General features: G+C 41.4%; 1 protein-coding gene across 1 annotated transcript in view; it reads right to left on the reverse strand.

Annotated features, from left to right (window-relative positions):
- The window catches only part of LOC124045610, a 131,771-nt gene that overhangs the window by 6,190 nt on the left and 107,053 nt on the right, over positions 1-18,528 (reverse strand). The window contains exon 8 of the mRNA XM_046365022.1: positions 18,087-18,218. Within this exon, the coding sequence (XP_046220978.1) occupies positions 18,087-18,218 (132 nt within the window). The remainder of the gene's footprint in view (positions 1-18,086; positions 18,219-18,528) is intronic.

Consider the following 18,528-nt stretch of genomic DNA (forward strand, 5'->3'; position numbering starts at 1 on the left):
AGGTATCTATAAAAAATGGGAATATCACATTTACATAAGTATTCAGAACCTTTACTCAGTGCTTTGTTGAAGCACCTTTGGCAGCGATTACAGCCTCGAGTCTTCTTGGGTATGACGCTACAAGCTTGGCACACCTGTATTTTGGGAGTTTTTTCCATTCTTCTCTGCAGATCCTCTCAAGCTCTTTCAGGTTGGAAGGGTAACATCGCTGTACAGCTATTTTCAGGTCTATCCAGAGATGTTCGATTGGGTTCAAGTCCGGGCTCTGGCTGGGCCACTCAAGAGACTTGTCCCGAAGCCCCTCTTGTGTTGTCTTGGCTGTGTGCTTAGGGTTGTTGTCCTGTCTCGAAGCCACTCCTGCGTTGTCTTGTCTGTGTGCTTAGGATGGTTGTCCTGTTGGAAGGTGAACCTTCGCCCCAGTCTTAGGTCTTGAGCTCTCTATAGAAGGTTTTCATCAAGGATCTCCCTGTACCTTTCTCCGTTCATCTGTCCCTCGATCCTGACTATTCGCACAGATGCTGCCACCACCATGCTTCTCTGTAGGGATGGTGCCAGGTTTGATTAATTGAAACAGCATTCACCTGATCTAAATTCTGAGTCTCATAGCAAAGGGTCTGAATACTTAAGTAAATAAGGTATTTCTGTTTCTTATTTGTAATAAATTTGCACACATTTCTAAAAAGCATTTTTTTGCTTGTTATTTTGGGGTATTGTGTGTAGATTGATGAATAAAGCTGTAACATAACGAAAAGTGGAAAAAGTGAAGGGGTCTGAATACTTTCCGAATGCACTGTACTCTGTAGACAGGCCTATGCCAAACGTTTAACACTGTAGGAAAATCCCTTGGTGTCTGAGAGAGCTAGAGAACGAGAGCGATATGGAGAACGATAGGTAAAGAGAGAGATATGGAGAACGATAGGTAAAGAGAGAGTGAGCTGTTTGCTCAGCAAGCATTTCTCATGAGCAGTAGAGCAGAGGTGCCAGTCTGGGTGTGAACATGGAAGACACTCATGACCATATCCCAAAATCCTTTGGGACACTTCTCTCCTAATAAAACTATGACACAGGAATGCCATGGAGGTCACAACGTCAGTTAAATGAAATGCCTCTGTAAGGTTCTACACATGCCATTTGGTTGTGAAAATGTTAATGACTTAAGAGCTCTAGTAGTTTACACTCACTCACTCACTCACTCACTCACTCACTCACTCACTCACTCACTCACTCACTCACTCATTCACTCATTGAGAAGCATGTTTTAGTGTTTTGGCTGGCATACAGATCCCTGACACACACCATTCTATTTTCTCCACTACTTGTCCGGGCTGACTGTGGTGAAATGTAACTGGTTTATCCTGTGGTTAGGTAACTCTGCCACTCAACCCAGCCACAGCACACAGCAGGCTGATAACACAGTTTACTTTAGCTTATCCTGCCTGGGAAAAATGGGTCAGGTTACTGCACTGTGCAAGTAGTGTCAACACATATACACACAGGCCTTGCATACTTTAGGTGCAGGCTGACACACAGACAGACAGTCACGAGGGCAATCAAAACCTCACCATATTATCAAAGGCACCAAGCCTGCTGTACGTTTCAAATGTACAATACTAGTGTTGAATTGAGCATAAAGTGCATTTGGAAAGTATTCAGACCTCTTGACTTTTTCCACATTTAGTTACGTTGCAGCCTTATATTTAATTTTTTTTTATTCACCTTTATTTAACCAGGTAGACTAGTTGAGAACAATTTCTCATTTACAACTGTGACCTGACCAAGATAATGCAAAGCAGTGCGTCACAAACAACAACACACTGTTACACATGGAATAAACAAACATACAGTCAATTATACAATAGAAAAAGTCTATATACAGTGTGTGCAAATGAGGTAGGATATGGGAGGGAAGGCAATAAATAGGCCATAGTGGTGAAATAATTACAATATAGCAATTAAACACTGGAGTGATAGATGTGCAGAAGATGAGTGTGCAAGTAGAGATACTGAGGTGCAAAATAAAATAAATAAATAACAGTATGGGGATAAGGTAGTTGGATGGGCTATTTACAGATGGGCTATGTACAGGTGCAGTGATCTGTGAGATGCTCTGAACGCTGGTGCTTAAAACTAGTGAGGGAGATATGAGTCTCCAGCTTCAGTGATTTTTGCAGTTCGTTCCAGAGAACTGGAAGGGAAGGAGGAATTGGCTTTGGGGGTGACCAGTGAAATATACCTGCTGGAGCGCATGCCAAGGGTAGGTGCTGCTCTGGTGACCAGTGAGCTGAGACAAGGCGGAGCTTTACCTAGCAAAGACTTATAGATGACCTGGAGCCAGTGGGTTTGGCGACGAATATGAAGCGAGGGCCAGCCAACGAGAGCATACAGGTCTGTGGTGGGTAGTATATGGGGCTTTGGTGAAAAAATGGATGGCACTGTGATAGACTGCATCCAATTTGCTGAGTAGAATGTTGGAGGCTATTTTGTAAACGACATTTAGTTTTACTTGCATTTAAGAGCAGTTGGAAGCAATGGAAGGAGAGTTGTATGGCATTGAAGCTCGTCTGGAGGTTGGTTAAGACAGTGTCCAAAGAAGGGCCAGATGTATACAGAATGGTGTTGCCTGCGTAGAGGTGGATCAGAGAATCACCAGCAGCAAGAGCGACATCCTTGATGTATACAGAGAAAAGAGTCGGCCCGAGAATTGAACCCTGTGGCTCCCCCATAGAGACTGCCAGAGGTCCGGACAACAGGTCCTCCGATTTGACACACTGAACTCTGTCTGACAAGTAGTTGGTGAACCAGGTGAGGCAGTCATTTGTGAAACCAAGGCTGTTGAGTCTGCCGATAAGAATGTGGTGATTGACAGAGTCGAAAGCCTTGGCCAGGTCAATGAATACAGCTGCACAGTATTGTCTCCTATCGATGGCGGTTATGATGTCGTTTAGGACCTTGAGCGTGGCTGAGGTGCACCCATGGCCAGCTCGGAAACCAGATTGCATAGCGGAGAAGGTACAGTGGGATTCGAAATAGTCGGTGATCAGAACGTCATCAGCATACATGCATATCTTATGTTCACTGCCTCTTATTGTTATTCCCTCTAAGGTCTGTCTAAGGCCTCTTATTGTTATTCCCTCTAAGGTCTGTCTAAGGCCTCTTATTGTTATTCCCTCTAAGGTCTGTCTAAGGCCTCTTATTGTTATTCCCTCTAAGGTCTGTCTAATTGTTATTCCCTCTAAGGTCTGTCTAAGGCCTCTTATTGTTATTCCCTCTAAGGTCTGTCTAAGGCCTCTTATTGTTATTCCCTCTAAGGTCTGTCTAAGGCCTCTTATTGTTATTCCCTCTAAGGTCTGTCTAAGGCCTCTTATTGTTATTCCCTCTAAGGTCTGTCTAAGGCCTCTTATTGTTATTCCCTCTAAGGTCTGTCTAAGGCCTCTTATTGTTATTCCCTCTAAGGTCTGTCTAAGGTTATTCCCTCTAAGGTCTGTCTAAGGCCTCTTATTGTTATTCCCTCTAAGGTCTGTCTAAGGCCTCTAATTATTCCCGAGGTCTGAGAAGGCCTCTTACAGCCTTGTATTCCCTCTAAGGTCTGTCTAAGGCCTTTATCTTTATTCTAGCCTGAATAAGGTCTGTCTAAGGCCTCTTTTAACTTTATTCCCATCCCACTGAATCAAAGGTCTGTCTAGGCCTCTTATTTGTTATTCCATGACCTCTATATTGTCTGTCTAATGCCTCTTATTGTTATTCCATTCTTTCTATTATTGGTCTGTCTAAGGCCTCTTATTGTTATTTCTTTCTTATCTTTACCCTATTTCTAAGGTTGGGTCCTGTCTTATTGCCTGTGCTAATGGTTCTGAGGTACAAGGAGAAGATCGTGGGTGATAGATTACATTTCCTTGTCTTGTTCCCCTCGCTCTAATTTTATCGTTCGTGTCAAATGTCCATTTATCTTTATTCTAGCGGTCGGACATGAATACAGTGTTTTGATGCACTGTATCACTTCTTTGTTGAAACCAAATCTTTCCATAACTTGGAATAGGTAATCCCATCCCACTGAATCAAATGATTTTTCTGCATCTAGGCTGATTAATATTGCAATTGTCTTATTCTGAGTAATGTGGTCCATGACATGTAGTGTTCTCCTTATATTGCCCTGTGTCTGCCTATTTTGTATGAAACCAGTTTGATCTCCGTCAATCAATTCTGGGATTATGTTCTCCATTCTTTTGGCTATTATTGATGCATATAGTTTATAATCTGTGTTAAGAATAGCGATAGGTCTATATGAACTGCATTCTTTCTTATCTTTACCCTCTTCTGGGATTACTGATATGATGGCCTTTCTCCATGATTGTGGGAGAACCTCTCCCCCCTCAGAGTCCAATTAAAACAGTCCTTAAGTAGAGGTGCTAATTGTTCTCTGAAGGTCTTGAACCATTCTGAAGGGAAGCCATCAGTGCCTGGAGACTTGTTGACTTTTTGTTGAGATATTGCTTTATTAATTTCTTCGGTGGGTATTTCTAAAGTTAGTCTATCATTTTGTTCTGTCCCAATTGAGGGGAGATCAAGTGAGTTCAAAAAGTGTTCTATTGTCTGTGCATCTGCCTTCTCTGGTTGCTTGTACAGATTTGTGTAATATGATTCAAATGCATTCTGTATTTCATCTCATTTGCATGTGATCTTTTTTGTTTTGGGGTCTTTTATTTTGAAAATGGTTTTCTGTTCTTGTTGTTTCCTGAGTCTCCATGCTAGTAATTTGGTTTCCTTTGAGCCTGCTTCATAATATCGTTGTTTCAGGAACCTAAGCTTTTTCTCTACTTCTTCTCTATAAATCTGGTCAATTTCCTGTTTTACCTTTTGAATGTCTCGTAATATAAGAGGGTCTTTGTATTGACTATGAGATCGTTTATAAGTTTCTTAGGGTTTCCTGTCATTTCAGCAGTTTCTGTGCTTTAATCTTTTTCTTGAGAGATGATGTGGTTATGATCTTCCCTCTAATAACTGCCTTAGCTGCATCCCACAATATAGCAGGAGATACTTCCCCATTATCATTATTCTCCAGATAGATGTTCAATTCTGTCTTTATTGATTCCTTGAATGCTGGATCATTCAGCATGCTTGTATTAAGTTTCCATATAGTATTTCTTGGTTTGCTATCAAGGTGCAGAGTTAGGTAAAATCCATTATGATCTGATAAGTCACTCTGCCTAAAAACTAGTCTAACCTGGAGTATTCAGTGTGGCGGGCTGAGTAAAAAGTATATTCCTTATCGGTCTTGTGGGTGTCACGCCATACATCGAGCAGTCCTAGATCCTGCAGTATCCTATTGATCTTTTTGGCAACTAGGCTCATTTTCCTAATTCGGTTTGTGCTGTCCAATTTTGAGTTTAGAATTGTGTTAAAGTCCCCTCCACAGATTAGAGTGCCAGTGGTTTCTGTGGCAATTAAATGAAACACCTTCCTGTAGAAGACCATGTCATTCCCTGGCGGTGCGTATACATTAAATAATGTAACTTCCTGTAGAAGACCATGTCATTCCCTGGCGGTGTGTATACATTAAATAATATAACTTCCTGTAGAAGACCATGTCATTCCCTGGCGGTGTGTATACATTAAATAATGTAACTTCCTGTAGAAGACCATGTCACTCCCTGGTGGTGCGTATACATTAAATAATGTAACTTCCTGTAGAAGACCATGTCATTCCCTGGCGGTGTGTATACATTAAATAATGTAACTTCCTGTAGAAGACCATGTCACTCCCTGGGGGTGCGTATACATTAAATAATGTAACTTCCTGTAGAAGACCATGTCATTCCCTGGCGGTGCGTATACATTAAATAATGTAACTTCCTGTAGAAGACCATGTCATTCCCTGGCGGTGTGTATACATTAAATAATGTAACTTCCTGTAGAAGACCATGTCATTCCCTGGCGGTGTGTATACATTAAATAATGTAACTTCCTGTAGAAGACCATGTCACTCCCTGGGGGTGTGTATACATTAAATAATGTAACTTCCTGTAGAAGACCATGTCACTCCCTGGGGGTGCGTATACATTAAATAATGTAACTTCCTGTAGAAGACCATGTCACTCCCTGGGGGTGTGTATACATTAAATAATGTAACTTCCTGTAGAAGACCATGTCACTCCCTGGGGGTGCGTATACATTAAATAATGTAACTTCCTGTAGAAGACCATGTCACTCCCTGGGGGTGTGTATACATTAAATAATGTAACTTCCTGTAGAAGACCATGTCACTCCCTGGGGGTGCGTATACATTAAATAATGTAACTTCCTGTAGAAGACCATGTCACTCCCTGGGGTGTCACTCCCTGGGGGTGTATACATTAAATAATGTAACTTCCTGTAGAAGACCATGTCCCTCCCTGGCGGTGCCTATACATTAAATAATGTAACTTCCTGTAGAAGACCATGTCACTCCCTGGGGGTGCCTATACATTAAATAATGTAACTTCCTGTAGAAGACCATGTCACTCCCTGGGGGTGCGTATACATTAAATAATGTAACTTCTGGTAGAAGACCATGTCACTCCCTGGGGGTGCGTATACATTAAATAATGTAACTTCCTGTAGAAGACCATGTCACTCCCTGGGGGTGCGTATACATTAAATAATGTAACTTCCTGGAGAAGACCATGTCACTCCCTGGTGGTGCGTATACATTAAATAATGTAACTTCCTGTAGAAGACCATGTCACTCCCTGGGGGTGCGTATACATTAAATAATGTAACTTCCTGGAGAAGACCATGTCACTCCCTGGTGGTGCGTATACATTAAATAATGTAACTTCCTGGAGAAGACCATGTCATTCCCTGGGGGTGCGTATACATGAAATAATGTAACTTCCTGTAGAAGACCATGTCATTCCCTGGGGGTGCGTATACATTAAATAATGTAACTTCCTGGAGAAGACCATGTCACTCCCTGGTGGTGCGTATACATTAAATAATGTAACTTCCTGTAGAAGACCATGTCATTCCCTGGGGGTGTGTATACATTAAATAATGTAACTTCCTTGTTATCCAGTTTACATTTAACAAGTATAAATCTACCCTCCTTGTCTTTTATTTCTGACATAAAACTCAAAATTAACTGAATTTGGAATCAAGATTGCAACTCCCCTTCTACCCATTTTGTAAGAAGAAAAAAAATTGTTCCTATATCCCATTTTCTTGAGTTTCTCGTGTTCAGGTGGATAAGTGAGTTTCCTGCCAGAATAGTATGTCACCTCTCTCCCGTTTCATCTCTGCTATTACCTTACTTCTCTTGATGTCACTCCCCAGTCTGTTTACATTGAGATTTATGACCTTACTTCTCTTGATGTCACTCCCCAGTCTGTTTAAATTGAGATTTATGACCTTACTTCTCTTGATGTCACTCCCCAGTCCGTTTACATTGAAACTTATGACCTTACTTCTCTTGATGTCACTCCCCAGTCCGTTTACATTGAGATGTATGACCTTACTTCTCTTGATGTCACTCCCCAGTCTGTTTACATTGAGACTGATGACCTTACTTCTCTTGATGTCACTCCCCAGTCTGTTTACATTGAGATGTATGACCTTACTTCTCTTGATGTCACTCCCCTTACTTCTCTTGATGTCACTCCCCAGTCTGTTTACATTGAGACTGATGACCTTACTTCTCTTGATGTCACTCCCCAGTCCGTTTACATTGAGATGTATGACCTTACTTCTCTTGATGTCACTCCCCAGTCCGTTTACATTGAGATGTATGACCTTACTTCTCTTGATGTCACTCCCCAGTCCGTTTACATTGAGACTTATGACCTTAACTTCCCCATGATGCATCAATATAAATAAAATACCCTGTGCACCATATCTGCCTGCTTATCATGAACCTAAAAATGAATGAGAAATCAAGAACGATAATAGGAGAAAAGCACTTTTAAAGAATAACTAGGCATCCTCTACTGATGGAATGAGGTCAATATCCTTCCAGGATACCCGGCCAGGTCGATTAGAAAGGCCTGCTCACTGAAGTGTTTTAGGGAGCGTTTGACAGAGATGAGGGGTGGTCTGTACTTAAAATGGATTAAGTACATTTTTTTTCCCTCATCAACCTACACACAGTATCCCATAATGACAAAACAAAAACACGTTTTTAGAAATGTTTGCAAATGTATAAAAACACCAAAATCAGAAATTCATTTTATACATAAATATTCAAACCCTTTGCCATGAGACTCGAAATTAAGCTCAGGTGCATCCTGTTTCCATTGATCATCCGTGAGATGTTCCTACAACTTGATTGGAGTCCACCTGTTGTAAATTCAAATGATTGGACATGATTTGGAAAGACACATACCTGTCTATATAAGGTCTCACAGATGACAGTGCATGTCAGAGCAAAAACCAAGCCATGAGGTCAAAGGAATTGTCTGTAGAGCTCAGAGACCGGACTGTGTCGAGGCACAGATCTGGGGAAGGGTACCAAAACATTTCTGCAGCACTGAAGGTCCCCAAGAACACAGTGGCCTCCAACATTCTTAAATGGAAGAAGTTTGGAACCACCAAGACTCTTCCTAGAGCTGGCCACCCGGCCAAACTGAGCAATCAGGGGAGAAGGGCCTTGGTCAGGGAGGTGATCAAGAACCCGATGGTCACTCTGATAGAGCAGATGTGTTGTTACCTACCTTTACCACCTGGGGGCGGCCCGTCAGGAAGTCCAGGATCCAGTTGCAGAGGGAGGTGTTGAGTCCCAGGGTCCTTAGCTTAGTGATGCGCTTTGAGGGCACTATGGTGTTGGACGCTGAGCTGTAGTCAGTGAATAGCATTCTCACATAGGTGTTCCTTTTGTCCAAGTGGGAAAGGGCAGTGTTGAGTGCAATAGAGATTTCATCATCTGTGTATATGTTGGGGCGGTATGCAAATTGGAGTGGGTCTAAGGTTTCTGGGATGATGGTGTTGATATGAGCCATGACCAGACTTTCAAAGTATTTCATGGCTACAGACATGAGTGCTACGGGTCGGTAGTCATTTAGGCAGGTTACCTTGGTGTACTTGGGGACAGGAACTATGGTGGCCTGCTTGAAAAATGTTGGTGTTACAGACTTGGTCAGGGACAGGTGAAAATGTCAGTGAAGACACTTGCCAGTTGGTCAGCGCATGATCGGAGTACACGTCCTGGTAATCCGGTGAAGCATGGTGGTGGCAGCATCATGCCGTGGGAATGTTTTTCAGCGGCAGCGTCTGGGAGACTAGTCAAGATCGAGGATTATAAAGAGCTAAGTATAAAGAGATCCTTGATGAAAACCTGCTCCAGAGAACTCAGGACTTTAGACTGGGGCGAAGGTTCACCTTCCAACAGGACAATGAACCTAAGCACACAGCCAAGACAACACAAGAGTGGCTTCGGAACAAGTCTCTGAATGTCCTTGAGTGGCCCGGCTAGAGCCCGGACTTGAACCTGATCGAACATCTCTGGAGAGACCTGAAAATAGCTGTACAGCGATGCTACCCTTCCAACCTGAAAGAGCTTGAGAGGATCTGCAGAGAAGAATGGGAGAAACTCCCCCAAATACAGGTGTGCCAAGGTTGTAGCGTCATACCCAAGAAGACTGGAGGCTGTAATCGCTGCAAACGGTACTTCAACAAAGTACTGTGTAAAGGGTCTGAATACTTATGTAAATGTGATATTTCCATTTTTTGTAAATACATTTGCTAACATTTCTAAAAACCTGTTTTCCTTTCTCATTACAGGGTGTAGATTGATGAGGGGTCAAACATGATTTAATACATTTTAGAATAAGGCTGTAACGTAACAAAATGTGGGAAAAGGGAAGTGGTCTGAATACTTTCCGAATGCACTGTATATTTTTTATACTCTGAAAAACCTCATACAAGAGAAGATTAACAAAAAGAGTTCCTCTTTTCATAAGATTCAACATGAAATCTCTCTCTCGTCTCTCGCTCACTGTCTTTCTCTATCCCTCTCTCTTCCTGACAGACTTCGAGCCACACGTATATACCCTGCCCCCACAAATCTGTGGTGATCTTTTTTGATAAACAAAGACCCTACCATGCGCTGTGTGTGGGCTCTGTGCAGTCATTCTGTATGTGTATGTTTGTGTGTGTGCGTGTGTGTGTGTGAATGTGTGCATGCACGTGCGCTCTGCAGCGTTTTCAGCAGAGGAAGGAAGTCCAAGTCACAAGATGATGGGGGTTTCAGAACTTCAGTTGTTGAGGAAGCTTGTACGGTATTTTTTAAATTCTCCTCCTACTCTTATCCTTGTCTCTAAGATACTGTTCATATGTCTGCTCTCTGTGTGTGACAGAACTATTAACTTGGTATCAAAACACATTTTGAGATATCTTAAATATCGTATTTCTGTTATTTTGTGGATATCAGAAAATACGTAGTGAGTTTCAGAATGTTTTGTCTGCATTATGTATGTTAGGGGGTAAGACCCAGTTTGGGAGATCTGATTGGTTGAGAGCAGGCCAGCGCCTACCAAAGGCAAGTAGAGGAGTGGAGGAGCGAGAGGAGAGGGAGGAGTGGAGGAGCGAGAGAAGAAGGAGGAGTGGAGGGTAGTGGTGGAAATTCAACTGACACACTCCAGAGTATACTAGGGTGTGTCTGAACAACAGAGAGAACTGTTGAGTGAACAAGAACATTATTAAAGAGAAAAGGGGATTAATAACTGTTAATTTTGATGATGATTTTATAGCTAATATATTCAAACTACGCAATAAAAAAATACACGAAAGAGGGATTAACGGGGAAGACGAGAGAAAGGGAAAGACAAACAGTAAGAGACAAAGAGAGTGAAATATTTACTGTTTGAGGGAGAAAGAGGGAGAGAAACCACTTAAACTCTGCTCACAGCCACACAGCAACAGGAGGCAGTGGCTCAAACCTGTCATATACCCAGAGACAAGGAGTTAACCAGCTCATTAGCTGCTTCTTCCTGACTCAGGAGCTAAACTACAGCCTGGTCACAAGTAGCCTGCTTCTGCTGCACTCTCCTCATAACATCCTGTACACTATGTATGGACAGAGGAGGACTCAGTGTCTTCCTGTTACATTCAGTTTAACAGAGGCAGGGGATGTTAAATGTCAATAAAGTCTATATATGTGGAAACCTAAAATAAGGAAATGAAAAGGATCTGGAAATAAATGGAAAAATGTGCAATACGGACTCCCCTGGGGGACATTTGTAGATGATCTATGTTACCCATTCAGAAAAAGAGTTTAAGTCAAGTTAGAACCTGTCTATTTAGGTGAACATGGAAGAACGTGGCCCTCCGAGTTTAATCCTGAACCCCACCCTGAAGCTAAAACAGTCAACACAAACTAACAATCCCCAGACCACTGGTCACTCCCTTAAGACACAGACACAACGGCAGCATTTTCTGGACAAGAGTACATAGCGGGTGGTCCCTAAAACACACCGTGCTGAACGAACGGCAGACAAACATCAAATCAACATTTGGTCGGGGTGGGTGGAGAGAGAGACACATTCACAGCCCAGTAAGCTGTACAACTGTCACACCCTGATCTGTTTCACCTTTCTTTGTGTTTGTCTCCACCCCCTCCAGATGTCACCCATCTTCCCCATTATCCCCAGTGTACTTATACCTGTGTTCTCTGTTTGTCTGTTGCCAGTTCGTTTTGTTTCGTCAAGCCTACCAGCGTTTTTTCCCGAGCTCCTGGCTGTCTCCAGTTCCTGTTGTCTTCTAGCTTTCCTGGTTTTTGACCATTCTGCCTGACTTGACCCTGAGTCTGCCGTTCTGTAACTTCAGACACTGCTCTGGACTACTGACCTCTGTCTGCCCTTGACCTGTTTTTAAATCTAAATCCATAGACTTCCCAACAAACTTCAGGCCCTCAAATGTTTAAAAAGGATGCGGATCAGATGGTATCCTAAATGAGATGCTCATATTCACTGGTGCAAAATGTAAATGGGCTACATTAAAACATTTGTGTGAATGGTATTTGTGTGAATGGTAACCTGGGGAAGGTTTTCTGTAGTATAAATGTAAGAGTTCTAAACTTCCTTAATAAACACAATGTCCTGGGTAAAAGCCAAAGTGGATTTATACCAAAACATAGCACAACCGATCGTATTTACACCCTAAAAACCCCGATAGATAAACATGTCCACCAAAATAATACCAACTGCTATCTTTATTGACTTCCAAAAATTATTTGATACTATTTGGCATACAGGATTGTTCACAAAGTTATTGAAAGTGGTGTTAGGGGTAAAACAAATTACATAATTAAATAAATACGTGTAGCATCAAAATTGGCAGAAAACAATAGAATTCTTTAACCAGGAGTGGGGCCTTTGCCAGGGTTGCAAATCTATGCCCTGCGAGCTTCAATATTTACGTCAATGAATTGGTCATTTTAGAAAAATCCTCAGCCATTGGTGTTAGTCTGCACAATTCATAGGTTAAATGCATACGCATCTTCCCAGATGACCTGTGCTTGCTGTCACCCTCAGCACATAGCCTACAGCAGAGTTTGGACCTGCTAGAACAGTACTGCCAGACCCGGGCCCTGGGAGTAAACACCAAAAATACTAAAATAATGATATTGCAGAAAATATCCAGATCTAAGGGAATTAGACCAAGTTCTCAATTGGTACAACATAAAAAGAGTACTGCACACACTACAATGACTTAACAATGAGCTCAACTGGACACCTAAATGAGGCAGTGAATGAACTGAGACAGAAAGCACGGAAGCATTCAACGCCTGACCCAAAATTAAGTAAAGCATTGACTATGTACAGACTCAGTGAGCATAGCCTTGCTATTGAGAAAGGCCGCCATAGGCAGACCTGTCTCTCAAGAGGAGACAGGCTATGTGCACAATGCCCACAAAATGAGATGGAAACTGAGATACACTTCCTAACCTCCTGCCAAATGTATGACAATTTAGAGACACATATTTCCCTCAGATTACACAGACTCACAAAGAATTTGGATTTTTTAATATTGTTTTTAGAAACTCTCATATCTATTGGGTGAATTACCACCGGGTCCATCACGGCGCTGTACTGCAGAGCCAGATGTGCCCCAGAGACTCTGGGTTAGCGCCCAGGCTCTATCGTAACCGGCCGCGACTGGGAGGTCCGTGGGGCGACGCACAATTGGCCTAGCGTCGTCCAGGTTAGGGAGGGGTTGGCCGGTAGGGATATCCTGGTCTCATCGCGCACCAGCGACTCCTGTGGCGGGCTGGGCGCAGAGTGCGCTAACCAAGGTTGCCAGTTGCACGGTGTTTCCTCCGACACAATGGTGCGGCTTGCTTCCGGGTTGGATGCGCGCTGTGTTAAGAAGCAGTGCAGCTTGGTTGGGTTCTGTATCAGAGGACGCATGACTTTCAACCTTTGTCTCTCCCGAGCCCGTACGGGAGTTGTAGCGATGAGACTAAAAAAATTGGATACCACGAAATTGGGGAGAAAACGGGGTACAATTAAATAAAAAAAGACTAAATAAAAAAAAGATTTGTGACCTGTTGCCACAAGAAAAGGGCAACCAGGAAAAACAAACACCATTGTAAATACAACCCAAATTTATGTTGATTTATTTTCTCTTTTGTACTTTAACTATTTGCACATCATTACAACACTGTATATAGACATAAAATGACAATTTAAATGTCTTTATTATTTTGTAACTTAATGTATACTGTTAATTTTTATTGTTTATTTCACTTTTGTTTATTATCTATTTCACTTGCTTTGGCAATGTTAACATATGTTTCGCATGCCAATAAAGCCCTTCAATTGAATTGAATTGAGAGAGAGAGATAGGGAGGGAGGGGTTGCTTTACCCTCCTGACTCCAGACTGTCTCATATCAAGAGACCCTCTCAAGTATCCCATAACTCCTCATGTCAATCATTCCAATTACTTCTGGTCTGGAACCGAGCGAAAAGTGGAACTGGCCAGAAGTAGTGCACTACATGAGGAATGGGGTTTCACTTGGTCCTATAGTTTGACTGATATGTTAGAGCTAAGGGTCAGGGTGTAGAGGTTATGGGTCGACCCCCATATTGGGGTTCCACATGGCTGTAACCCGACCCTGCAGTTTAACCACAGACCAGGCACCTGACCCAGTTTGACTGGAAGACATGGACGTCAAAGGTTGTCTGTGTTATGATGGCACGGCCAATCAAAGAGGAGCTCTCTTGGTAAGCATGACCCCCTCTGTCACAATTCACACATAAAGTTAACCAGACCTGGTTTCAAATACACGTGTATTTGAGTATTTGTTATTTAAATACATGTTTTCTGTGTATTTTAGTATATTTGCCCGGGCGGTCTCTCAGACCTTGTATGTGTGTGTTCCTCTGGTCTTTTAGTGGTTCCAAAGGTCAAAACCAAAGCATTTGGTCAGTCACTATCGTCTTGGCCTTTGGAATAGCCTGCCAGAGAATCTGAGGGCCTCAGAAACTGTAGACATTTTTAAGAAAGACCTTAGGATAGATATTTTTAGCCATGCTTTTACACTGAACAAAAATATAAACGCAACATGTAAAGTGTTGGTCCAATGTTTCATGAGCTGAAATAAAAGATCCCAGAAAAGGTTTACATGCACAAAAACATATTTCTCTCAATTGTTTTGCACAAATTTGTTTACATCCCTGTTAGTGCGCATTTCTACTTTGCCAAGATAATCTACCTGACAGGTGTGGCATATCAAGAAGCTGATTAAACAGCATGACAATTACACATGTGCACCTTGTACTGGGGACAATAAAAGGCCCCTCCAACATGTGCAGTTTTGTCAGACAACACAATGCCACAAATGTCTCAAGTTTTGTTGGAGTGTGCAATTGGCATGCTGACTGCAGGAACGTCCACCAGAGCTTTTGCCAAAGAATTGAATGTTAATTTCTCTACTATAAGCCGCATCCAACGTCGTTTTAGAGAATTTGGCAGTACGTCCAACCGGCCTCACAACCGCAGACCACGTGTATGGTGTCATGTGGGTGAGCATTTTGCTGAGGTCAACATTGTGAACAGAGTGCCCAATGGTGGTGGTGGGGTTATGGTATGGGTAGGCATAAGATACGTACCACAAACACAACTATTTATTTGATCTCATTCTATATAAATAGAATACATTTGTCTCTTTATTGTATTCTTGTCTATCTTCATTTGTTATTTGTATTGTGTTTGCCTTTTATTCTTTTATTTCTTTCAGCACTTTGAAATGCATCCTCTGTAGATGTGCTACATACATAAAGATTGATTGAAATGCATCCTCTGTAGACGTGCTACATACATAAAGATTGATTGAAATGCATCCTCTGTAGACGTGCTACATACATAAAGATTGATTGAAATGCATCCTCTGTAGACGTGCTACATACATAAAGATTGATTGAAATGCATCCTCTGTAGACGTGCTACATACATAAAGATTGATTGAAATGCATCCTCTGTAGACGTGCTACATACATAAATATTGATTGATTGAAATGCATCCTCTGTAGACGTGCTACATACATAAAGATTGATTGATTGAAATGCATCCTCCTGTAGACGTGCTACATACATAAAGATGGATTGAAATGCATCCTCTGTAGACGTGCTACATACATAAAGATTGATTGAAATGCATCCTCTGTAGACGTGCTACATACATAAAGATTGATTGAAATGCATCCTCCTGTAGACGTGCTACATACATAAAGATTGATTGAAATGCATCCTCTGTAGACGTGCTACATACATAAAGATTGATTGAAATGCATCCTCTGTAGACGTGCTACATACATAAAGATTGATTGATTGAAATGCATCCTCTGTAGACGTGCTACATACATAAATATTGATTGATTGAAATGCATCCTCTGTAGACGTGCTACATACATAAAGATTGATTGAAATGCATCCTCTGTAGACGTGCTACATACATAAAGATTGATTGATTGAAATGCATCCTCTGTAGACGTGCTACATACATAAAGATTGATTGATTGAAATGCATCCTCTGTAGACGTGCTACATACATAAAGATTGATTGATTGAAATGCATCCTCTGTAGACGTGCTACATACATAAAGATTGATTGATTGAAATGCATCCTCTGTAGACGTGCTACATACATAAAGATTGATTGATTGAAATGCATCCTCCTGTAGACGTGCTACATACATAAAGATTGATTGAAATGCATCCTCCTGTAGACGTGCTACATACATAAAGATTGATTGATTGAAATGCCTCCTCTGTAGACGTGCTACATACATAAAGATTGATTGATTGAAATGCATCCTCTGTAGACGTGCTACATACATAAAGATTGATTGATTGAAATGCATCCTCTGTAGACGTGCTACATACATAAAGATTGATTGATTGAAATGCATCCTCTGTAGACGTGCTACATACATAAAGATTGATTGATTGAAATGCATCCTCTGTATATGTGCTACATACATAAAGATTGATTGAAATGCATCCTCTGTAGACGTGCTACATACATAAAGATTGATTGATTGCAATGCATCCTCTGTAGATGTGCTACATACATAAAGATTGATTGAAATGCATCCTCTGTAGACGTGCTACATACATAAAGATTGATTGATTGAAATGCATCCTCTGTAGACGTGCTACATACATAAAGATTGATTGATTGAAATGCATCCTCTGTAGACATGCTACATACATAAAGATTGATTGATTGAAATGCATCCTCCTGTAGACGTGCTACATACATAAAGATTGATTGATTGAAATGCATCCTCTGTAGACGTGCTACATACATAAAGATTGATTGATTGAAATGCATCCTCTGTAGACGTGCTACATACATAAAGATTGATTGATTGAAATGCATCCTCTGTAGACGTGCTACATACATAAAGATTGATTGATTGAAATGCATCCTCTGTAGACGTGCTACATACATAAAGATTGATTGATTGAAATGCATCCTCCTGTAGACGTGCTACATACATAAAGATTGATTGATTGAAATGCATCCTCCTGTAGACGTGCTACATACATAAAGATTGATTGATTGAAATGCATCCTCCTGTAGACGTGCTACATACATAAAGATTGATTGATTGAAATGCATCCTCCTGTAGACGTGCTACATACATAAAGATTGATTGATTGAAATGCATCCTCCTGTAGACGTGCTACATACATAAAGATTGATTGATTGAAATGCATCCTCCTGTAGACGTGCTACATACATAAAGATTGATTGATTGAAATGCATCCTCCTGTAGACGTGCTACATACATAAAGATTGATTGATTGAAATGCATCCTCCTGTAGACGTGCTACATACATAAAGATTGATTGATTGAAATGCATCCTCTGTAGACGTGCTACATACATAAAGATTGATTGATTGAAATGCCTCCTCCTGTAGACGTGCTACATACATAAAGATTGATTGATTGAAATGCATCCTCTGTAGATGTGCTACATACATAAAGATTGATTGATTGAAATGCATCCTCTGTAGATGTGCTACATACATAAAGATTGATTGAAATGCATCCTCTGTAGACGTGCTACATACATAAAGATTGATTGATTGAAATGCATCCTCCTGTAGACGTGCTACATACATAAAGATTGATTGAAATGCATCCTCTGTAGACGTGCTACATACATAAAGATTGATTGATTGAAATGCATCCTCCTGTAGACGTGCTACATACATAAAGATTGATTGATTGAAATGCATCCTCCTGTAGACGTGCTACATACATAAAGATTGATTGATTGAAATGCATGGGAGAGTATTTGACTCAGTGTATTTGAGTATTTTCAAATACATTCCAAGTGTATTTCCAAATACATTCCAATATCCAAATACATTCCAATATTCAACTACTTGTTATTTCAAAGAAAGGTTATCTGAATACATGTCTTGAAAAGTATTTTGAAAAGTAATTGAAATACCTGAAAAAGTATTTGAACCCAGGTCTGAAGCTAACACACATTTACTGTACACAAACCATATATACCTAAGCAATGCACACACACAAATCCCGCCCTGACACAAATACCTTTTCCACCTCCACACACCCACACACACAGTCACATCCATCACCTCCATGGCTGTAGGTGTGTATCCCTGTCCGTTCTCCCCCGGGGGTGCAGGTGCTCGGTGCAGGGTGATGATGTCATCATCCTCTGGGGGCTTCCAGATGTACTGTTCCCCATTCCCCATGAATACCGTCTCCTGGTGGACACACAGAGAAGAGAGGTGAGGGCTCAGCTGGCAGCCTGGTCGCCAAGGCCCATATTCACTATTAGAGCCTCAATGGTAGGAGTGCTAATCTAGAATCAGTTGATTATATGGACCTGATCCTAGACCAGCACTCATACTCAGGGCCCAAATCGGTTATGGCTTTGACCAGCTCCTTTATAGTTGAGTGTAGGCCTTGTAATTAACAACATCCGGTATAAATTCCAGCAAAATAACTCAATGAAGCAACTGTTTTGCATACACACACGCAGGCAAACATAATTACACACACGCAGTAGATTAT

This window comes from Oncorhynchus gorbuscha, linkage group LG10 (assembly GCF_021184085.1).
Source record: "Oncorhynchus gorbuscha isolate QuinsamMale2020 ecotype Even-year linkage group LG10, OgorEven_v1.0, whole genome shotgun sequence".
Classification (NCBI taxonomy): domain Eukaryota; kingdom Metazoa; phylum Chordata; class Actinopteri; order Salmoniformes; family Salmonidae; genus Oncorhynchus; species Oncorhynchus gorbuscha.